The 24,256-nt window shown below is 42.5% G+C and overlaps 1 protein-coding gene across 7 annotated transcripts in view; it reads left to right on the top strand.

The window, feature by feature from the left end:
• The window catches only part of PTAR1 (protein prenyltransferase alpha subunit repeat containing 1), a 53,136-nt gene that overhangs the window by 18,015 nt on the left and 10,865 nt on the right, over positions 1-24,256 (top strand). For 5 of the 7 annotated variants that reach the window (XM_074931506.1, XM_074931508.1, XM_074931509.1 and 2 more), the window contains 3 exons: positions 10,795-10,899; positions 14,745-14,958; positions 23,514-23,830. In XM_074931506.1, coding sequence (XP_074787607.1) covers positions 10,795-10,899; positions 14,745-14,958; positions 23,514-23,830 — 636 coding nt within the window. The remainder of the gene's footprint in view (positions 1-10,794; positions 10,900-14,744; positions 14,959-23,513; positions 23,831-24,256) is intronic. The other 2 variants (XM_074931507.1, XM_074931512.1) reach the window with 2 other exon arrangements.

The following is a 24,256-nucleotide window of genomic DNA, read 5'->3' as shown; positions in this document are numbered from 1 at the left end:
CACAGGATGGGATGGTTCGTGTTTGCCGTCGGTACCCTCACTTGCTGTATCCGTGCGGTGTATCTCTTATTCTGTTCATTGTTACTCCTGTTATCATCCTTGTTCAGTTTGTTGTTGTTGCACTGTTGTATTTTTCCTTATCTCAACCCTGGGGTTTGTATCTCACTCCCTGCCCCCTCCGGTCTGAGGGTGGGGGAGAGACAGGTGGCAACATAGTCTCAGGTTCCGGCAGGGCCTAAACCACCACAGCCTTTTTTGGCACCTAATGTGGGGCCCAAGAGGGTTGAGATAAACCCTGACCAGAGTGTGTTAGAGCAGTCTGTTAGGTGCAATCTTTCGGGTTTTATTTGTATTGTTTGATAAGGAACATTTGCAATGCTGGCCCGCTTGCTTGCATGGTGGGGCTAGATTAAATCTTATATCCACTGTGTGATCCCAGTGCTGGTGTTTGCTGGTGGTGGAAAATGTATCAAAGGTCTTGTTTTGCTATACTGGGTACTGACTGCTTATGATGTGCTCATATCCCTGCTTGTGGGGGTGAACAGGTACCTGTTTGCTGCCTGGGCTTTTGTTAGGGGTCTCACGCCCTCTATGAGTGAGCCAGGGGAAGAGATCCTCTCAGTTTTGGAGAGTTTTAACTATCCTTGGAGCATCCAGGCCAGTGTGTTTGTGGTGCTGTGCTTTCTGAGTGTCTGCCAGATCTTATTTTGAGCCATGTGGTATCTCTCCAATAATAGCACCACCTGGAAACCTGCCCCAAGGTTGGATAATTATGAGTGGCAAGGTGTGTGGGAAGAGATGGGCAAGTGCCTGGGTCAGTGGTCACCCCAAAGGTTTGGAATTTCACTCCCAAACAAATGAAGAGCCCTGATAAACTGGTGGAGTACTTAGAACAGGTGTGTTACCAATCTAACAAATCCCAGGAGACACAACTCGCTGCGATGTGCTGGGGATTTGCCCATGCCTACCATGTTCTCTTTAACACTACTCACTGCCCTCAAGGGGGAGAAAGGGCTGCAGGATCTGAGAGTGAACTTACTGGTAAAGCAACTGGGCCGGGGGAACAGGCAGAGCCAGTATCAGTCGCCTCCACCAGCACATCAACTGAGCCAGAGAGCCAGCCAGTGCCGGTATCAATTGTCCCCACTAATGCAGCAGTAGGGCCAGAGGGACAGGCAGAGCCAGTATCAGTCGCCCTGATACAGAAAACCAAATATACCAGAAAGTCAGCTCACAAAGTGGGGGATGGAGATGAGCCAGGCCCAGCATGGAAACAGGAGGAAGAGCCAGAGGTGATAGTACAATCTCTATCCTCAACTGAGTTGCGAGATATGCAGAAGGATTTCAGCCGCCTTCCAGGCGAGCAGATTTGCACCTGGCTGCTCCGATGCTGGGATAGTGGAGCTGGTGTTGTGCAGTTGGAGGGAAGAGTGGCCAAGCAGCTGGGATCTTTGTCCAGGGAGGCTGGCATTGACAGGGCAATAGGGAAACAGACTCAAACCCTCACACTTTGGAAGTGACTCCTGCTCAGTGTAAGGGAGAGGTACCCCTACAAGGATGATTTTCTGTGTCGGTTAGGCAAGTGGACCAACATTGAGAAAGGCATTCAGATCTCAGGGAACTGGCTGTGTTTGATATGGTTTATGGTGATCTGAATGATGAGCAGTCACCCATGGACCCAGATCAGGCCCCTTGCACACACCTGATGTGGCGAAAGTTCCTGAAGAGCGCACCAGAAGCACACTCGAAAGCATTGGCAATAGTGTCCTGGTGGACAGACACTCACACTCTAACAGTGGATGGAGTGGTTGGCAAGCTCCGGCAATATGAGGGAAATCTCCCTTCATCTCAACATTCCTGGGTCTCAGCTGTGGAGGAACTGTCTCAGAGGGTCCAGAAAATGGAAGAGGACATGTCCTACATTCCACCTGCACGGGCTGATGTCTCAGCCATTAGAAGTAAACATTTCCCCACCCAAGAGAAAGGTAGCAGAAGGTACACACCACGAGGCACCCTGTGGTTTTTCCTCCGTGACCATGGAGAAAACATGAGGAGGTGGGATGCACAGCCCACTGCTGCCCTAGCTGCACGAGTAGAGCAGCTGAAAGGGAAAACCACCATGAAAGGGGAGTCCTCCAAGAAAAAAACGCAGCTCCAGTGTCCAGTCAGAAATCCCCCAGACAGAATAGAATGGTCAACGTTATGCCTGACCCTCTTGAGGGGACCAGTAAATCATTCTTACAAGAAGTGAGTGATGGTGAGCAGGGTTAGAGGGGCCCTGCCTCCAGCCAGGTGGAGGAAAGGGATAATCGGATTTACTGGACAGTGTGGATCCGATGGCCTGGCACATCAGACCCACAAGAATATAAGGCTTTAGTGGATACTGGCGCAGTGATGCCACTTGATCCACCAAGCTGATGGCATCCTGATGCCATTGAGCTACAGTGGGGTTGAACCCATCTGTACCTCCGGAGTGACAGGGGGATCCCAACAGCTGACCCTATTGGAAGCTGAAGTGAGTCTGACTGGGAGAGACTGGCATAAGCACCCCATTGCGACTGGCCCAGATGCCCCGTGCATCCTGGGCACAGACTATCTCAGGAGAGGGTACTTCAGAGACCCAAAAGGGTACCGGTGGGCTTTTGGTGTAGCTGCCCTGGAGGAGGTTGAACAGTTGTCCACCTTACCCGGCCTCTCAGAGGATCCCTCAGTGGTGGAGCGGCTTAAGGTTGAGGAGCAGCGAGTGCCGATTGCTACCAGGACGGTGCACCGGCGGCAGTACCGCACCAACCGAGATTCCCTGGTCCCCATCCATCAGCTGATCCGTCAGCTAGAAATCCAGAAGGTGATCAGCAAAACTCACTCACCCTTCAACAGCCCTGTATGGCCAGTGAGAAAGCCTAATGGCGAATGGAGGCTAACTGTGGACTACCGTGGCCTGAATGAAGTGACACCAGCAATGAGTGCTGCAGTGCCGGACATGCTCGAGCTCCAGTATGAACTGGAGTCGAAGGCAGCCAAGTGGTACGCCACGACTGACATTGCTAACGCGTTCTTCTCCATTCCGATAGCGCCAGAGTGCAGGCCACAGTTTGCGTTCACTTGGAGAGGCATCCAGTACACCTGGAATCGACTGCCCCAGGGGTGGAACCACAGCTCCACCATTTGCCATGGACTGGACCATACTGCACTGGAGAAAGGTGGGGCCCCAGAACACCTGCAGTACATTGATGACATCATTGTGTGGGGGGACACAGCCGAGGAGGTCTTTGAGAAGGGAAAGAAGATAACTGAAATCCTCCTGAAGGCCGGCTTTGCCATTAAGCAAAAGAAAGTTAAGGAGCCTGCAAGGGAAATTCAGGTCCTAGGAATAAAATGGCAAGATGGGCGTCGCCACATCCCGATGGAGGTGATTAACAAGATAACAGCCATGGCCCCACCAACCTCTAAGAAAGAGACTCAGTCTTTCCTGGGCGCTGTGGGGTTCTGGAGGATTCACAACCTGAACTACAGCCTGATTGTGAGCCCTCTCTACCACGTGACCCGTAAGAAGAACGTTTTTGAATGGGGCCCTGAGCAACAACAATCCTTTGAACAAATTACGTGGGAGATTGCCCAGGCAGTAGCCCTTGGGCCAGTCCGGGAAGGGCAGGAGGTTAAGAACATGCTCTACACCGCAGCCGGGGAGAATGGCCCTACCTGGAGCCTCTGGCAGAGAGCACCTGGGGAAACCCGAGGCCGATCTCTAGGCTTTTGGAGCCGGGGATACAAAGGCTCTGAAGCTAATTACACACCAACTGAGAAGGAGATACTGGCAGCGTACGAAGGAGTTCGGGCTGCCTCAGAAGTGGTCGGCACTGAAACACAGCTCCTCCTGGCACCCCGACTGCCGGTGCTGGGGTGGATGTTCAAAGGAAAGGCCTCCTCCACACATCATGCAACAGATGCCACGTGGAGTAAATGGGTTGCGTTGATAACACAACGGGCTCAAATAGGGAACCCCAGCCGCCCAGGGGTACTGGAGGTGATCACGAACTTGCCAGAGAGCAAAGATTCCAGGATGTCACCAGAGCAGGAGGTGACACGTGCTCAGGAGGCCCCACCATATAACTAGCTGCCAGACAAGGAGAAGCGATATGCCCTGTTAACTGATGGGTCTTGTCACATTGTGGGAAAACATCGACGATGGAAGGCTGCTGTATGGAGTCCCACACGACGGATCACTGAAGCTGCTGAGGGACAGGGTGAATCGAGCCAGTTTGCAGAGCTGAAGGCCATCCAGCTTGCTTTGGATGTTGCAGAGCAGGAAAAGTGGCCAAGGTTCTACCTCTACACCGACTCGTGGGCAGTGGCGAATACCCTGTGGAAATGACTGCAGCAATGGAAGCAGAACAACTGGCAACGTAAGTGTAAAACTGTCTGGGCTGCTGAAGTATGGCAGGACATTGCAGCTCGTGTGGAAAACCTCGTTGTGAAGGTACGCCATGTGGATGCCCATGTACCCAAGAGTCGGGCCACTGATGAACATCAACACAACCAGCAGGCAGACCAAGCTGCTAGGATTAGAGTGGCTCAGGTGGACTTGGACTGGCAGCGCAAAGGTGAACTGTTCATAGACCGGTGGGTCCATGAGACCTCGGGCCACCAAGGTAGAGATGCAACATACAGGTGGGCTCGAGATCGAGGGGTGGACCTCACCATTGACACCATTGCAGAGATCACCCACAGATGTGAGATTTGTGCTGCAATCAAACATGCCAAGCGGGTAAGCCCCAGCGAAATGGAGAGTGATGGCTGAAATATAGATACAGAGAGACCTGGCAGATCGACTACATCACACTGCCACAGGCCCACCACAGGAAGCGCCACGTGCTCACAATGGTGGAAGTAACCACTGGATGGCTGGAAGCTTACCCAGCGCCCCACACCACTGCCCGGAACACCATCCTGGGCCTTGAAACCCAAGTCCTGTGGTGACACGGCACCCCAGAGAGAATTGAGTCAGACAATGGGACCCACTTCCGAAACAACCTCATAAGTGCCTGGTCAAAAGAGCACGGCATCGAGTGGGTCTACCATATCCCCTACCACGCACCAGCCTCTGGGAAGGTCAAGCACTACAATGGACTGTTAAAAACCACATTGAAAGCACTCGGAGGTGGGACCTTCAAAGACTGGGACATGCATCTAGCAAAGACCACCTGGCTAGTCAACACAAGAGGATCTGCCAGTCGAGCTGGCCCGGCTCAGTCAAAACCTCCATGTGCTGTAGATGGGGATAAAGTCCCTGTGGTGCGCATGAGGAATGTATTGGGAAAAATGGTCTGGTTTAGTCCTGCGCCAGGCAAAGGTAAGTCAAACCCATCCAGGGGATTGCTTTTGCTCAAGGACGTGGGTGTACCTGGTGGGTGATGCAGGACGATGGAGAGGTCCGATGCGTACCACAGGGGGACTTGATTCTGGGTGAGAACATGCTGTGAATTGTGCTGTGCCTTTGTAAATTGTTATTCTGTGATTGTTAACTGCTAAATGGCAGCTGGACATGATGCAGATAGTATAGAATAAAGGGGTGGATTATGTCCTGGTTCAGCTGGGATAGGGTTAAGAGAGAGAGAGGGGGAACGGATCTCCTGCCAGGTTATTCATACCATGCTGATGTCAGGTCCGGCACGTCAGCGCAGGAACTTTTTTCCTTTGTGGCTTTGGTGATGGGGAGCACACGGCGGGCTGTTCATAACCATTGTGGTATTTCTCTGTATATCTTTTGTCTTGTTCACTGTTATTGCTGTTTATTGTTGTTATCATTGTTACTGTTGTTGTTCAGATTGCTTATTACACGGTTGTATTAAATTTCTTCTTATTTTAACCCGGGGTTTGTGCCCTACTTGTGTCTGAGGGTGGGGGAGGGACAACGGCAACATGGTCTCCTGTCCTGGCAGGGCTTAAACCAATACACTGGTCCCCTTGCATGCTGTATCCGTGCAGTATATCTCTTTTTCTGTTCATTGTTATTACTGTATTGTTATCATTGTTGTTCAGTTTGTTGTTGTTGCACTGTTGTATTAAATTTTTCCTTATCTCAACCCTGGGGTTTGTATCTCACTCCTTGCGCTCTCCGGTCCGAGGAGCCAGTGACAACATGGTCTCAGGTCCCGGCAGGGCCTAAACCACCACATTCAGGTATATCCTTTTCTCTGAATCACATAAAGAGCAGATATCAGTTGGACGTTGTCTTCACTGTTTTCATTTCACCCCTCTTTGAATGTTATACCCAACTTCTTTTGAGGTAAATTAAATTTGCTGTTATTACCAGTGCAGCTTATCAAATCTAGATAGTCTTCAATAGGTAACACTGCAAGAGGAGAGGCAGATGGCTGTCCTTTAGTCTGGACACATTCTCCCACACCTTTCTACTTTATTGTTCCTGCTGGGATTAGTCTGACTTCATTGTTGGTCATTCTGCAGCACCTGTCCAGGAGTCATTAGGGGGAGGAGCAGGAATTTACCTCCTTGGCCCTTAATGGACCCCAGAAGCAATGGTTCTTTACAGCCCTGTAATCTGATAATTTTTATGTAAATCTTAGAGGTGGGGGGATACTCTCTGCTGCCTAGGCAAGATTGGAGACAGTTTTAAAGAAGTAGTCTTAGAAGGGCTGGCGGGCTGACAGAAAATTAAATCTTAGTGTCTAGGAGGTCTAATTAAAAGTAGGACTTAGTTAAGATGAATTATTGCAATAGGAAAAATTAACAAAGTGATCTGGAAAGATGATGTCTGCGGGTAGCTGTCAGCACTAGATATGGCAAATTCAGTTTGTTTGCTGGTTTTTTCCTCCTTTCACTAATGATGTAGTTCTGAAGGATTCTGCTTTGATCTGTATCATTCTAGCATTTCAGATCTAAGAAAGGGGAATTAAAGTGAAAATAAAGGCTTACTATCATGCAAATATATAGCTTGAATAGCCTTCAAGTGATAAAATGGAATTATGAGCATTTATAAGTACTAGAGCTACTACAGTAATGTAACTCTGTGGTACTTAAATCTGAATTCAGGTTTTTGATTTGGGTTTTGTAGAAATTTTTTTAATGCAAGTGCATCCATCCTTATCAGTCTGGCTTTTTTTCTGCCTGACAGCTGAGAGAGTGTGCTCTTATGTCAATGAGATGAGTAGTTCAAAGTTGTAAGGAGTTAAAAATGTTAAGCAATATGGATGAGGATTGCTTTCTTTTTTATTATGTTTATGGTTTACCCGAGTATACAAATTACTTCAGAAAGTGGCCTTGCTCCACAGATTCTTTTCGGTCTGCCTTTGAAGCATTCATTTAGCCTTTGAAGCACTCCATTTAGCATTCAGAGAGAAGATGTTGTTATAGAAGTCAGATGGTAGCTGTGGAGTTTACTACTGAGCCTGCTCTAGCCAGAGGACTGTTTCACTAAATCTGACCCTACGCTATTTTAGGCGCTGCTGAGAGTTTGCCCTTTTGAAGAGTCAGCACTTAATTGGCACAACATTTGAGCTTCTCTTCTTTTCAGTAAATTACAGGTCAGAGCTAGCCAGATGTATGGCATATAGTCACAGAGTAGAAGTCAGACTGTGTTCTGCACAGATGTTGGAGGTAGATCCTTATTCTGAGCTAGTATAAACGGAGAACTAATTGTGTGGGATTTGCACTCTGCTTGCAGAGCATGATGGATCTGCCGTGGGATGATTGTTTTCATTTTGCTCAGATGTTTGTCGCACCAGATTAATTTATGTTCTCCACACACAAAGTCACTGCTTTATTTTAAGGCAAAAAAGCATCATAGACTCTAAATAGCCTGAAAAATAAAAAGTGTAATAGTTATTTACTGAATAGCAGCCCTGCACATGGTCTTTCCTGTAGAATTTAATGACTCTTTCATTTTAGGCTGTAGTTTAGTCCCTTTTTCCTATGCTGAATTCTCTGCTGAGATTTCTTCAGATACTAATTGAGTCAATAGCACTGAATTTGAAGATAGTGGAAGAGGGTTGTCTGAGAGTGGGAAAAGGAAAGCTCCTCTTTGGAAGGGAGACAGGACTTGGCAGAACAGGAAGACTGGAGTGGCAGTGTGGAAGACTAATGAGCATTTCAGCCCAGCTGACAATCATAGAAGGGTCTATCTGGTTAATGAAATGCAGGAGGAACATAAAACTTCAAATATGTTACCTGCTAGGAAGAGATGAATAATCTATCTTGGCTTTGGAGCTATTCCGAACAATTGTAATATGCCTGCATAGGTTTGTCTTTTATTTAAATTAGAAGTGACTGGGAAGCTACAGAAGGACAGGGACTATAACCTAGACTATAAGAACTGAGCAAGAGCTAATTGTATGGTGTGTAGGAAAGCATGCTAAAGAATAGGAGATGCGCTCTTAGAACTCAGAGGGAAATCCCTGTTATACTGAATGGGCAACAAGACATCTCCAGATAGTAATCCTCATTTCAGTTATCCTTTGGTTTTAGAAGTTGAAAAATCTTCCTAGTTGAAATGAGCAAAATCTTTATGTAGGTGATTGTAAAGGAATTGTCATAGGTGGTTTTGTTCCTGCTGATATATTTACTGGCATGTACAATTGATCAAAAGTCAAAAGACATTAGGTAACAAGATGCTCTGAAAAGTCGATTTCCTGTCAGATATCAGTTACTTTAAAGGTGTCAACAAAAACATAAGGCAAGTCAAAATAATTTCAGATTGTCTTTCGGGAGCTAGAATTTTGAAGGCTGAAAAATTGTGTATGTTCTGTATGGCAAAAAAAGTGAGTTAGAAATTATATATCCCAAGTTGGATGTTCGCTGAAAGAGCTTGAAAGGAATTTATTTGTAAGTATATGATACTTTAGTCATACTTGTGTTTGAAGTCCCTTACTTGTGAATGGGAGGGTGTCTCATTTGGAAGTCTGTGAAGCTAAAAATTGCTTCCTTACCACAGCAGTGAAAGTAGATGTTGTCTGTAATGTTCTGCAACTTTGCAAGAGTGAATTTACTTGAAGAGTAAATATGTGTGAGCCTATTAATGCTTTAATACAGAAAGAGCAATTTCTTCACCAAGAGTTTAGGTTTGGGAGGTAGGTGGCTTGGTAATCTCATCTTTGTTAAAATACGTTAACATTCCCTGAATGTTTCTTTTGGCTGCTTTGCAAAGGTCAACACACTGGCACTGAACAGTCTGGTTAGTCTGCTGCTCCTAGCTGGTATACATGGATTTCCTATTGAGTGCCTGATAAAAACATCCAATCTGAAGCATGCTGGGATTTGTTTCGGATAAAAACAAATGTCCCAGTAGCTATGTTTCTGATCTCTGCAGACAATTCTTTTCTGACTTCACTAGGTATCGGAGGCAAAACTTCCTTAAAGATTTGTTCAACTGTTGGTTCAGTAGCAAAAGAAGGGTCTAGACTAGTGCCTAGATATATGTCTTGCCATTTTTCTTGAATTTTAAATAATATGTTACTTGCTGTTACTGTTGCCACCAGTAGCCTCTGACTGTGGGTATACAGTTCAATTAAAGAAGCACAAAGCCAATGTACCAAGTAGAGTCAATTTCCTACTGAAAACTTCCAAAACCGGCAGAAAATGACAGTAAGGGCTCACACTAAAGGATATATCAATTTGTTTGTAAGACTTGGACCATAACTTTAAAACAGTATTATGTGTTCTGTGTCAGACTGCAGAGAAGTTTTACCTTCTTACTAGATAACAGCTTTTTTCAGAGTGTATTTCTTCCCTGTCCCCTTCCTCCCCCACCTCTCTTTTCTTTTTGATCAGAAAATTGATCACTGTTCTTCACCTACTAGTACTCCTCGTGTTGAACCTGGTGCCATGTGTGTCATTATGATGAATGATAAACTATTAAAAAAACCTTCAAAACAAAATAAAAACACACACCCCTCCTGCCCCCAACGCAAAACATCAAACCCATGCCAAAATTGCTCGTATTTTTTTCACTCTGTTTTTTATTATGACTTCTGGAGGTTCGAGGAAATGCAAGTTTCCTGTCTGCAAATGGTAACTTTGGAACTTAATCTATTTTTACTTCAAAGCCACTATCTCCTAGATTGGAGATTAAGATATGGAGACTGATGTCCTGGGAGTAACTGGTGATGGGGTGATGTCTACAAACGTGCTTGGGACAGGTAGTAAGAGTTATAAAGCTAGAAAAAATAATAGAGTGTGGGGCAGGTAATTCTGTGCAAAGAAGGCAAGAAAGATAAATACAGGATTTCACTTTGCTCTGTGTTGGAGGTACTGTGGGAATGGTTACACTGAATGAACATTAAGTTTTGTTAGAGCAAGTACTTTTTTTAAAAAACAAAAGTTGGTTTACACATAAATTTAGTGATTTTAGCCTTTTTGTTAAGTTTGAGAAACATCTGTGCAGAGTATTTTGCACTTCATTCTGAATTTAAGGATCCTTGATACTCTATCTTGAGCCATATTTAAAAATTAAAAGTAAGGGGTGTGGGAGGCTGGGTGGAAGAGTAACTATTTTCAGATGATCTGAAGGCTTAATTTCAGGAAGGAATGTTTAATCATATATGTAACCCTATTGGCAGCCATTGTATCAAAGGGTGCGCTTATATACAAACCCTTGAACAGGGTGTGCAAATATATATCAGTGTAGAATGGGTTAATCACCAAAGGCTTTCTAAACTCATGTAGTTTGACAGTGAAGTTCTGTTATGATACAGAGGAAGTACTGTGCTGTTTGTTACTGGGATTTGTTTCTGTTTTCAGGTTACTACTTCTATTCATACAAAATTATTTTTTCTTTTGTAGGAAAGAATTAATACTGTCTGGCACTTTAAATCCACTTAAAGATTTGCATCTTGGAAAACTGGCATTAACTAAGTTTCCAAAGAGTCCAGAAACATGGATTCATAGGTTTGTTTCCCTTGCCTTCTGTTGCCTCCCCAAACTTAAACCTTTTTCCTAGGGTTTTTTTTTTCCTTGTGCTTGGGTTAAGAAAAGCCATAGATGAAAGGACATCTGAAGATATAGCAGATTGTTTGAACTAGTCATTGTAAAGTACTGTGCTTTTGGCTTTCGAAGTTACCTGCCTGTATTTTACACTTAGAACTAAAATACACATCTTTTTTTATGTGTAGTTTTTTAATAAACTTTGGAGGTGAGAGAACTTTTTGCAAAACTTTATCATGTCTTAACAGCACCTAAAATTCTCAGCCTGAGAATTCTCATTCCATCAGTAGTAAGTATTTGAGCATTGTGGGTTTCTCCCTCTTTTCCTCCTCCAACTTACTGTTATATATATTGCTTGCCTACAGGCATATCGGAAAGGCAAGGATCTGTAAGAGCTAATGTTGATAACCAAAACTGGATTCTTTTCCATTCCAGTGCTGATCTTCCTGGTCTGGTGAATTTATTTTTATAATTTCTAACTTAAGTAATGCCATTAAGTCACTGCTACTAAATATTAAAATAACAGAATGCACTTTTGGAAAAGATAACTCCAGAATTACTCAAATGCACAAAGCTAAATTTCTCAGTCATGCCTGACTGTATTTAAATAGTCTGTAGCACAACCAAGTGAAGTATAAATCCATTGCTCAACTTTCTTTAAAAAAAAACCCAAAAAAACAAAAAACAAACTTTGGTATGTGTGTGACTGTTTTCATGATGTATTTTTCACAGGATAGCTCATCCTTTCATATAAAGAGATTTGAATGTAACACATTAGAAAGCAGCTCACAATGTTTGCATTTCACATGGCCAGCATTAAGACAACTGTAAAGTTGATACCCCCTTAGGGAACTAATACTCATAAATAACGCTTCAGTCGTATTGATAATATGAAATTTTGGAAGAGGGAGTTGTTCTTTGCTTTTAAACTCATGCACCCTTCTTTGGGTGCATGAGCTTAAAATTCTCAAAGTTAACCTAGAATGTAATACATGGAATATTCCTAAGTATTTCTTAACTTACAATCATCTCCATAATTCCTCTTACGTTCTTTCTTAGTAGCATTGATAGAGCAAAAGCAATGATGAATTTCTGTAATGTTGGTTTTGAATTTGTTGTTCTTCAACTCCTTTTCATCGTCTCCATGCTACTGACTTACGCTGCTTGATTGTTTGAAGCAAAAGGAGTATTTAGAAACCATGGGGAAAATCTTGCAGTTTGTCCTGGTTTAGCCTTTCCTATGTGGTAACTAACACTGGAAGACCATTTTTTGCATGTAACTAGTGCTGAACGTGGTGCCATACATATCATTATGATGATTAATACATTATTATTAAATTAGTCAGAATGGTAGGTTCTTAATATTTATGTACATCTGAGACAGAATTTTTTATTATTTTTATAACTTCTATGCAATCTTAAATTAGGAGTATTTTAGTGGTGGTGTTTTTTGTTGTTCTTTTTCATATTTGCTTAAAACAGAAAAGTATACTTGAGGCTGACTGTACAGATGTTTGGCTTGGAGTTGGATGTGCTGACTGTGACTGATACCTGTCAGAAATAACATGTGCAAAAATTTTATTTCTGCATCAGCATAGTGGTTGATTTTGTCCTTTCTGTTCTCCCATGACACCAAATTTCAGACAGAAGTGCAAAAAAGTAGAATGGAGCAATTACAAAAATCAGTAAAACATCCTTTTTTTTTTTTTTCTCTTACATATGGCAAATACACTCACTAAAGATATCAAAATACCTAAAAAAATAGAGATATTGAAATTTTGCCATACGGCTTTTTTGCTGTACATTTTGAGGGGTTTCGGGTAGATCATGTACATATGCAGTCAGTGTATCTATTGATTGCACAGTTGTCACTGAATAACTGTTCATTTGCAGTGCTTCCAGGAACAGCAGTAGTAATAGCAATAGGAACATGCATACAGTGACAGAAGAAATCAGATTTTTTTTTTCCTTCAAATTTATTGGAGAAAATGTTCTCATAAAAACCTCCAAAGTAATACCATGATATTCATGGGTACCAAAAATACATTTTAAATCTATACATCTAAGGTTGTGCTTGTCTGTCTTCCTCCCATGCAAAAAGTCTAGAAGGTAGCTCATCTTCAGTTTATAGATTTTTTTGCTTTTGTTATAGAGACTATAAAGTCTGCATTTTTTCCACACATTCCTGCATATATAATTTACCTGAATTCATTATTTTTAAAAACCATTTTAAGAAACTGAAATAAATTATTTTTGATCCTAAAATTATGGTTTTACTCAGAAGACAACGTTAATGAGGTAATATTTATCTTTTGTTAAAGGAATGTCTACTCATTTAGCTTTCATGCCTAGACATTTTTGGAATTTCCCATTTCTTGCAAATCTGCTGATTGAAGTGAAAAAATATTAGATGGTGATGTTTGGATCAAACACATTTTTAAAAAGCAAAAATTAAGTCTTCGAAATTACTACATTTCATAAAAGGAAGTTACACAACAAAGAGCATGGTGTATTTAGCTGTACACCCTTAGTTAAAACAAATGTTACATAGAAAGCTAGGGTATGAACACTGGCTTCAGTCTACTGCTTGTGATTTCTGCTGAGAAATGCAGTCAGTTTAAATATTGCATTCTTATAAATTATCTTTAATATTGTCTTCCAGTGGTTTAAATATTTTTTAGAATACCTAAGAGAAAAAGGCAGCGTAAATGAAAAAAACAATAAACAAGAATATTATATTTGTTCTCAAATTAGAGAAAAAGCAAATGGGTTATCAAATATTTTTGTTAATAGGGGTTGGCTTACCTATTTTTTTATATGTGAATTGCAAAATAGAATTATCTTTTTAAAGAAAATTAATTTATTGATTGATTTCTTTTAACCATGAGTGACACCTTTCTGCAAGTAGCAATTAATTGGTTTTGGAAATGATGTGAGCCAGTACAAAACAGAACAACCTGTGTCACAGACTGGAGGATGTCTAGCTTTCCAGAATATTCCACATGGACCCGTTGCAATTCTCTTGACACATGCCACTCTGTGGAAATTTACATATCTGTGATCCCTTTTTGTAGGATCCTTTTGTGTAGGATCTGCAGATGCACATTTTCTGCAGCATTGAGAACACCTCTCAATATACTAATATGAAAATACTACTAAAATGCTATTAAAAGTCAGTCCAAACCAAAATTAAAAATCCATGTAGGAATCTGTGTTAATCTCAGTCACTTCAAAACAAATATGTATAGTTTAGGAGCAAAACCAGTTGGATGGTTATACTTAACAGCTCTTGAATCCATAGATCTTTTGCACTTGCTGCTGGTGATGTGCAGAAACTAACTTGGCTTGGTGTATGCAGTACTGACAAGTGTAAAAAATGGTCACAAAGCACAGTTAAATTTTTCTTACAGAATCATTTTTTTTCTGTTTCATTTTGAATTCTTTAGTGCTATACAATTCTCTGAAAGAGGAGCTAATTAGAAATCTTTTTTCTTGCAAGATGGTTCTTGCATTTTTTTAATAAATTTGCTGTTTCTTTCTGGTTTAGTATGCTGTAAGTAGCTATGACCTCTTACAGTGAGTTAAGAAACACAACTAGAGCTAAATTATTTTGGACTGTGATCATAAAGCCATAGCTTTCAGTATGGAAGGAGTTCAGATGGTTATGTTTACTACTTATCATTTAGTTACAATGTAATTGAGGTAATTGAAATATCAGAAAGATTTGATTTATTTATATAAATGAAAAATCTTTTTCCTGTTAAAATTGCTCTCTCACTATTAACACTGTATGTACATCCTTTAACCAGACGATGGGTGCTGCAACAACTAATTCAGGAAAACTCCTTGCCCAGTCTTGTGACTAAAGGAAACTTGGGAGCAGCACCTCTGGAGAGAATTCACCGACTAGTGCAGGAGGAAATGAATGTCTGCTCTGAAGCTGCTGGAAGATATCCAAGCAACTACAATGCCTGGTCCCACCGCATCTGGGTTTTACAGCGTTTGGGAAAGCTGACTGTCAAGGTATAATAAAATAGTGAATAAATTTCCTTATCAAAAAAATATACTGGTTCGCCAAGCAGATCCTATGACATTGATGGAGAGTATCACATTAAGTTAGCACAGAACACAGGCAGCTAAGAATGTTTTAAAAAAACAGGCAAAATATTGCAGTGAGTCTGTTGTGCATTTTTCTTGCCAATTCAGGTTCTGCTCAGCCAGAAAGAACAGATTTTTCTTGCCTGTGTACAAAGTTCTGTCTGTTGATTACTTGGTGTTAATGAACTTGCGTCAGGAGCATAGGTGGGACTGTGTGAGCTGAAATAAAAGTGCAACAAAATAATTCTTCTAGCACTAATCTTGAAATTCCTAATAGAGAAAAAGATAATACATGATGGATATTCTTTTGATAATATAATACGATGTCTTTTTTTGATACCCTTATTCAGATTATCTGTGGTTTCAGGGTATTGAAGGATTAAGACATCAGGAATTTCAGAGAAAGCATAGCAGTGCTTGTAACTAGTGTCTTCAGCTCCAACAATATCTTACTGACAGCATTTAAACTGAGAGATGATGAAGCTATTTCAGCTGCAGCAGGGACATCTTATGTGGTGGTGAATATTTTCAGATCACATGCTAGTATCTAAAACATTGAGACCTGCAGCAAATTGGATTAGTTAATGAGACATGGTCTAAAGTAACATCTGCAGTTTTGTAATATTCTAAGCTGTTAGATGTGAATATTAGGCCAATACAATGACACATCACTCACACTTAATGGCAGCTGCTGCATCTTGCCATCCTGCAAATACATAGGGGAGTGAGGAATTTAGTGGAGGTTGTTGAGTCATCACAGTCTTTTATTTCTTATGGGTCAGCTGCTGCTAACATGGTTGGGTTGTTTGCTGGTGTTTCCTCTTGTTAGTCACCTGAGAAAGTTTAAAAATAGGTCTATCAGGTAGTAAATAGCAAGTATATTCCAGACTCCATGAGGGAGACAGCCCATAATTTGGGCTCATCTCCCTAGCAAGTTTGTACAAAAAGGTAGTTGTGGAAAACTCACAGAATTACAGGACTGGGATAAATTGGAGGTTAGAAGTTAAGATTAGTCATCTATATTAATAGGAAATGGGGACTTTCACATAAGTCTTTAATAGCTTTATTAAAAAGAGGGAGAAGAAATTAGCACTGTTAATTAAAACTTGAGTAATTTTATGCTTCAATTAACAGTAGATTCAAGATCAAGAAGCACCCAGGGTGTTATCCTGCATTTGCTATTCCTTACTAATGTAAATAAACAGAAATAATTCCACTGTGATAGAAATAACTCTTCTCAGAGCTGGAGTTATTCTGTTGAGTTTATTCACTGACAGTTGTCAATGCTTTGTGTGACAAGTCACAAGCATGCCTGTGAAGGAAGTGTTTTTAAATTTGTTCAATCACTCCTGAGTCCATTTACCTTGCCTGCCATCCCAGTTTCCCTACTGGTTGTCTTTTTCTGCTGGTGTCCTGGTTCAGCTAGGATAGGGTTAAGTTTCCCCAGCAGAGAGGGGGAAGGGATCTCCAGCCATACCATGCTGACATCAGGTCTGGCACGGCAGCATGGGAAGTTTTTCCTTTGTGGCTTTGGTGGTGGGGAGCACACGGTGGGCTGTCCGTAACCATTGTGATATTTCTCCGTATATCTTTTGTTTATTGTTATTACTGTTTATTGTTGTTGTCATTGCTACTGTTGTTGTTCAGATTATTACACGGTTGTATTAAATTTCTTCTTATTTTAACCCGGGGTTTGTGCCCTACTTGTGTCTGAGGGTGGGGGAGGGGCAACGGCAATGTGGTCTCTGGTCCCGGCAGAGCTTAAACCAACACAGACTTTCTTGGCGCCCAACGTGGGGCACAAGAGGGTTGAAATAAGAATCAAAAAGGGTCAGACCCTGACCAGAGTGTGTTAGAGCAATCTGTTGGATGTAATTTTTCTGTTTCTATTTGTACTGTTGGATAAGAAAATGTTTGCAGTGCTGGCCCATTTGCCTGCATAGTGGGGCTGGGTTAACCCTTATATCCAGTATATGGTCCCAGTGCTGGTGTTTGTTCTCGGTGGAAAATGTATAAAGGGTCTTATTTTAATGTACTGGTCTTGACTGCTTATAATGCCTTTGTAACGCTGCGTGTAGGGGCGGGCCGGTACCTGTTTGCTGCCTGGGCTTTTGTTAGGGGTCTCACCCCCTCTATGGGTGAGCCAGGGGAAGAGATCCTCTCGGTTTTGGAGTTTCAGTTATCCTTGGAGCCTGCAGGCCATTGTGATTGTGGCACAATGCTTTCTGAATGTCTGCCTGATTTTGGTTTTGGCCATGCGGCACTTCTCTAACAATAGCAGTGCCCGGAAACCTGCCCCGAGGTCAGATAATAGTGAGTGGCAAGGGGTGTGGGAAAAGATGGGCAAAGGCCTGAGTCGGTGGGCACCTCCAATGCTTTGGAATTTCACTTCCAAACAAATGCAGAGCCCTGATAAACTGATGGAGTGCTTAGAAAGGGTGTGTTACCCGTCTGGCAAAACCCAGGAGACACAACTTGCTGCAATGTGTTGGGGACATGCCCATGCCTACCGTGTCCTCTTTAATACCACTCACTGCCCTCAAGGGGGAGAAAGGGCTACAGAATCTAAGAGTGAACTTACTGGTACAGTATCTGAGACAGGATACAAAGGCTCTGAAGCTAATTACACACCAACTGAGAAGGAGATACTGGCAGCGTACGAAGGAGTTCGGGCTGCCTCAGAAGTGGTCGGCACTGAAACACAGCTCCTCCTGGCACCCCGACTGCCGGTGCTGGGGTGGATGTTCAAAGGAAAGGCCTCCTCCACACATCATGCAACAGATGCCACGTGGAGTAAATGGGTTATGCTGATAACACAACAGGCTCAAATAGGGAACCCCAGCCACCCAGGGATACAAGAGGTGATCAGGAACTGGCCAGAGAGCAAAGATGTCACCAGAGCAGGAGGTGACACGTGCTCAGGAGGCCCCACCATATAACGAGCTGCCGGATGAGGAGAAGCGATATGCCCTGTTCACTGATGGGTCTTGTCACATTGTGGGAAAACATCGGTGATGGAAGGCTGCTGTATGGAGTCCCACACAACGGGTCACTGAAGCTGCTGAGGGACAGGGTGAATTGAGCCAGTTTGCAGAGCTGAAGGCCATCCAGCTTGCTTTGGATATTGCTGAGCAGGAAAAGTGGCCAAGGCTCTACCTCTACACCAACTCGTGGGCAGTGGCGAATACCCTGTGGAAATGGTTGCAGCAATGGAAGCAGAACAACTGGCAATGTAAGGGTAAAACTGTCTGGGCTGCTGAAGTATGGCAGGACATTGCAGCTCGTGTGGAAAACCTCGTTGTGAAGGTGCGCCATGTGGATGCCCATGTACCCAAGAGTCGGGCCACTGATGAACATCGACACAACCAGCAGGCAGACCAAGCTGCTAAGATTAGAGTGGCTCAGGTGGACTTGGACTGGCAGCGCAAAGGTGAACTGTTCATAGCCCGGTGGGTCCATGATACCTTGGGCCACCAAGGTAGAGATGCAACATACAGGTGGGCTTGAGATCAAGGGATGGACCTCACCATTGACACCATTGCAGAGATCACCCACAGATGTGAGATTTGTGCTGCAATCAAACATGCCAAGTGGGTGAAGCCCCAGCGAAATGGAGAGCGATGGCTGAAATAGAGATATGGAGAGGCCTCCAGATCGACTACATCACACTGCCACAGACCCGCCAAAGCAAGCAGCATGTGCTCGCAATGGTGGAAGTAACCACTGGATGGCTGGAAACTTACCCAGCGCCCCACACCACTGCCCGGAACACCATCCTGGGCCTTGAAACCCAAGTCCTGTGGCGACACGGCACCCCAGAGAGAACTGAGTCAGACAACGGGACCCACTTCCGAAACAACCTCATAAATGCCTGGGCAGAAGAGCACGGTATCGAGTGGGTCTACCATATCCCCTACCACGCACTAGCCTCTGGGAAGATCGAGCGCTACAATGGACTGTTAAAAACCACATTGAAAGCACTGGGAGGTGGGACCTTCAAAGACTGGGACATGCATCTAGCAAAGGCCACCTGGCTAGTCAACACAAGAGGATTTGCCAGTCGAGCTGGCCCGGCTCAGTCAAAACCTCCACGTGCTGTAGATGGGGATAAAGTCCCTGTGGTGCACATGAGGGATGTGCTGGGAAAAATGGTCTGGTTTAGTCCTGCACCAGGCAAAGGTAAAGGCAAACCCATCCAGGGGATTGCTTTTGCCCAAAGACCTGGGTGTACCTGGTGGGTGATGCAGGACGATGGAGAGGTCTGATGCGTACCACAGGGGGACTTGATTCTGGGTGAGAACACGCTGTGAGTTATGCTGTGCCTTTGTAAATGGTTATTCTGTGATTGTTAACTGCTAAATGGCAGCTGGACATGATGCAGATGGTATAGAATAAAGGGTTGGATTCTGTCCTGGTTCAGCTAGGATAGGGTTAAGTTTCCCCAGCAGAGAGGGGGAAGGGATCTCCAGCTGGGTTGTTCATACCATGCTGAGGTCAGGTCCAGCGCAGGAAGTTTTTCCTTTGTGGCTTTGGTGGTGGGGACACGTGGCAGGCTGTCCATAACCATTATGGTATTTCTCTGTATAACTTTGGTCTTGTTTACTGTTATTACTGTTTACTGTTGTTATCATTGCTACTGTTGTTGTTCAGATTGTTTATTACACTGTGTATTAAATTTCTTCTTATTTTAACCCGGGGTTTGTGCCCTACTTGTGTCCGAGGGTGGTAGAGGGACAACGGCAACGTGGTCTCTGGTCCCAACAGGGCTTAAACCAGCACAGCTGGTTACTAAGGAAGTGATAGTTTTCTCTAGTTTTGTCCTGCTGGCTTTTCTCTCTGTCAAAATTTCACTGGTGCTGCTGTTACTTGAGGAGTGTGTTCAACCTGTTGGGGAAACTCCATGTTCACTCAATGTCTTTTTCATTACACCACCAATACATCTCTTCTGATGGTCTAGCAGAAGGTGTTTGGGATGCAGGAAAATTAGGAAGAAGTGTGGAACATAACAGATACCAAGAATCTTCAGATAAAATTGTGTCTAGGTAACTTTAAAGGCAGAATTAGAAAGTGATTATTTGCAAGTTGTGATGTGAGGAAAAAAGCAAATAGGAAGGAGAGCAGGGAAAAAGTAGGCATTACAGATTTTCACAAAAATATACTGGTTGCTTTCTTGCTTGATATCTCATTTTATACCCTCAGCCATTTGGAAAGAAAGGTAAATTTCAGTGAGATGTAAGACTGGAACTGTTGAAAAATTAGCAGATAAAGCAGTCACTTTGATTCTAGCCATTTAGTTCTTGCAAGGTCGCCTCAGAGTACCCTCTATTATTTAGGGCTACATTTCTGCTATAACACAAACTTTCCCTGTAATTTGAAGTAGTTTTTATTATGGTGTACAAGGAAACAGACTCCCAGAAACATATATTACCATTGAAATAAGACTTCTCTAAATAGGTTTATCATTCATTAAACATTTGGCCTGCTTTGGAGAATTTGAGGGAGTAGTTTGGTAGGGTTTGGGGTTTTTATTACTTTTGTTTGGTAGTCCTAATGTTTCAGCAGACTGAATCTCAGTTCAAACCATGGGAAAAAGATATAAAATACTAGAGGAGAAAGTTTTGGTCCTGTAGGAACATTTTCTGACAGAATGTAGATCTTCTTACACTAGACAGTAAAAAAAATTATCTTGTTTGAATGTAGAAACCTTAGTTTGTTTTTCCTGTGGAATTTGAACCACATTAGCAAGTTTACTTAGTGTTTGAATAGTGTTCCTTAATATCAGTTAAGGATTTGTCAAGAACAGAGTATTCCAAACTAGTCTAATCTTTCTAGTATTGGAGTACGTGCCTCGGAAAAGGACAAGATAGCTTGACTTTGGCTTTCTTACATGACAGTATAGTTAGCTAATATGGGAAAAACTTGGGCTCCAGACACCTAGTAATAGGTGGGTGCATAATTAGAGAACCAGAGTAAGGGAGTAATGTTGTTATAATACCATCTGTTAAAATTCATACTAATCATGATACTTCAGAGAAATCATGCAGGTAGAAAACTATTATATAGTTCAAGAAGGATGGACAAACTTTTTTGTTTTCTTTAGACAGGAATACTCAACTTTATGATTGCAGAATGGAGAGTGACTGATCAGGCTTAAAGTAAAAACAAAAGCAAAGAAATAAGTGGTGGAGTGATTGTCACGAGGCAACACCTCTCTTTGTGTGATGCGCAGAAGACAGATGTATGTACATAAGACAAAGTAATTTTTCCTGTAGACATTCTGAGTAAGGCTTGGCTTCTTCTTAGATAACCGCACCTTCGAAGGTACCCGTCTTTTGTGTGAGTGGACATTGCCATACTTATCTGGTTATCCTTAAAAGGTTTTTTCCCCAGATACATTTCATTTCCCTAGTATCCCAGACCAGGGAGGAAGCTTTGGGCTGCAGTTTAAAAAAGCAAGTGCAGGATCAGGGAGGATGTAAGAGGGAGTGCAGATCCAAAGGTTGAAGCAAAGGTCACTGAGTGTATATGACCTATTCTGGAGCAGGATGCCAGTTCCATGGTATTCAGCTCATCACTGAAGGTAGAACAGGGCCCTTTGTGAGAGGTTATCAAGGGGCGGGGGGAACATTTTCATATAATTTCCTCTTTGCTTCACAGAAGAATGACGAAGGGTTTGTGCTGTTTGGTGTGGAAATGGAGAAAACTGGCTTGGTGAGAAAACTTATGTTGGAATTCAGATGTTAGATCGCTTTTTGTTTTATCTCCAGTTGTTTGAAGCATATTCCACTGTTACTCTGAGGTTGCTAGAGGAGAGGCTTTGGTTTTTGTAGATCTTAAAAAGTTTAATGGCAATCTCCTGTCTTTCTTTTCTAAAAGGTTTTCTAGTTCAGGTAAGGAGTGATGCTGGGAATCATTCTGTTTGCTTTGTGCAAGAAGTTAAAATGTATAGTTACAAGGTTCCCCTGTAACTTTGTAGCTTATAAACATATTAGGTAAATGAATCAGATTATTCTGAGGTTGATAAATTGGACGTAATGTGTGTAGTATCAGTTCCAGCTGAATTAACACTGGTCTGATTTTTCTGATGTCACTCTTGAGCCTTATGTTGTTTTTAATATGCTTTGCTTTTAAATTTCAGTGTTCAGAAATTTAAAATAGTAAGATCAGCTCTGCCAAGAAGAGATAAGCTGATCTTGTGCTTTAAAGTCCAGAACTGGAGATGGGGAGTTTTAGCTCCCTTAACAATCCAGTGTGGAAGCTGTTATTTAATAGTGCCCTTCAGTTTGATCTGTAAAAGGAAGATGATGCTGGTATCTCTTGTCAAGACCTAAAAAAGTGTGCTGAGTATCTCAGGTAGAAGACACTATTCACATTGTTTGTATTTGCTCTAATATCTTTTAGAACAGATGAACCACAAAAAAGGTGAATAACTACCCTTGTGCTTCTCCATGGTTTTCTTTGTGGGAGGCTCTGCTTCTTGTGCTGCGGGAGGAAAAAGAAAGACTTCCTGTCTGTGAAAGTTACTTTGCATCAGCCAGTCCTATTACGTGGCATAGGTAGCTTAGAACAAGAGATTAAAAGCAAGAATATGCCAGTAACGTTATATCCAAAGCCTTTAGAAGTAAATGAAAAAGGTAGTTTTGATCTCCTTGGAGAGTTTAAACTCCAGAGGAGGGCCAATGTGAGGGAAGAGGTTAAAGCCTTTAAATATATACCACCATTAGTTTTAATAGACAAAGTAAAATAAGATTTGCCCAGTAGCCAAACTCACCCATCTTCCTAGAAATAAATTTTGAAGGTCTAAAACAATCAGAATTAAGAGAAAAGTTGTAGGTGCCAGCAGGGTTACAAATACAGCTGCAGTCACCAGTGTATTTACCACAGTTACTGTGAAAGACTTTCTTGGAAGTTCAACAATGACCAAGTCAAGCAACTTCATTATGGACAAATAGTTTTGTATTCCACAGGCTCTAGGACTTGGAACATAATGTTAATGGTTGATAATCTTTCCTGGAAAATGAAAATGTTAATTACTTTAAATCTTTTTTTTTTTTAAGCAGCTCACCCTCTGACACCAGTAGTGCACTAGGGAAAAGTTAAAATACTTCTAACTAATATCTGTGTAGTTTGGTGTACATAGTCTTTATTAATAACCATTTGGAGATTCTTAAAACACTGGGGTTTTTTCTTATCATAAGTTCTTTGTGTTTTTTTTTCACCTCACCCTGTGTAAAGGTTCCTGAGACACCCTATCTGTTCAAAGTTTGGAAGAATTATCATTTCTTCTGTGCAGGGATGCCAAGATACTTGTCAGCACACAGTGGAAAAGTCTCAGTGATTATTTCACTTTCCTGTGTGTGTTCTCAAACCATTACCACAGTGGCTGAAATCCCCAGAGGAGAGGTTAGGTTATTACAGAAACAGTGGTGGTAAATTCTTCTGTTACACTGGTTGATAACTGTTGCTAATTTTTGTTTCAGGTTCTCCTTGATGAACTTGCATCCACTAAGTATTGGGTATCCATGCATGTCTCAGACCATAGTGGATTTCATTACCGCCAGTTCTTGCTCAAGTCCTTGATAGGCAGAACTGTGACTGACAATAATGTACTGGTACAAAATCAAATGGTAAATGAGCAAAACCCTAGCCTTCAAATGGAAAAGGAGAGTGCAGGGGCAGAAGCTGCCTGTGCGGAGGAGCAGAGCCTGGATCTCCCCCACCGTTTAGAGGAAGAGCTGGAGCTCTGTACGGAACTGATTGATACTTACCCAGGGCATGAAACCTTGTGGTGTCATAGGTAAGAGGACTTGGTCAAAAGAGTGTCCTGATTTGTGGATTGTTCTTTGCTTGATGTTTCCAGACAAATTATTATTGTGATGTTAAAAGGCACCACTCAATAAAAGATTTCTAAGCTACCATGTCTTAAGCCTTTGGAAACATTAAGAGCATAATAAGAGCTATTGAATGATAAGTTTGATTGGGCTTAAGTATCTTACTGATGTAAGCTCACTCGTCCCTGTAGTTTTTGCAAGAGACAAGATATGGTTAATCAGCCTCGTCACACTTAAAATGTTTAAAAGCTGGCAAAGCACAGGTTTCTGCAGCTGGGTGTGTGCCTGACTAGGTGACAGTAGATTTACTGAAGTGACACTGGGCCCTCTTTTGTAGAGTGTGAGCAGTGATAGCAGATTTTGTGTCTGTGGAGGAACCTGGTGGGATGGCA

The sequence above is a fragment of the Athene noctua genome, chromosome Z, assembly GCF_965140245.1.
Source record: "Athene noctua chromosome Z, bAthNoc1.hap1.1, whole genome shotgun sequence".
Taxonomy (NCBI): Eukaryota; Metazoa; Chordata; class Aves; order Strigiformes; family Strigidae; genus Athene; species Athene noctua.
Note: the sequence above shows the minus strand (reverse complement) of the source record. Positions and strands in the feature narration are given on the sequence as shown.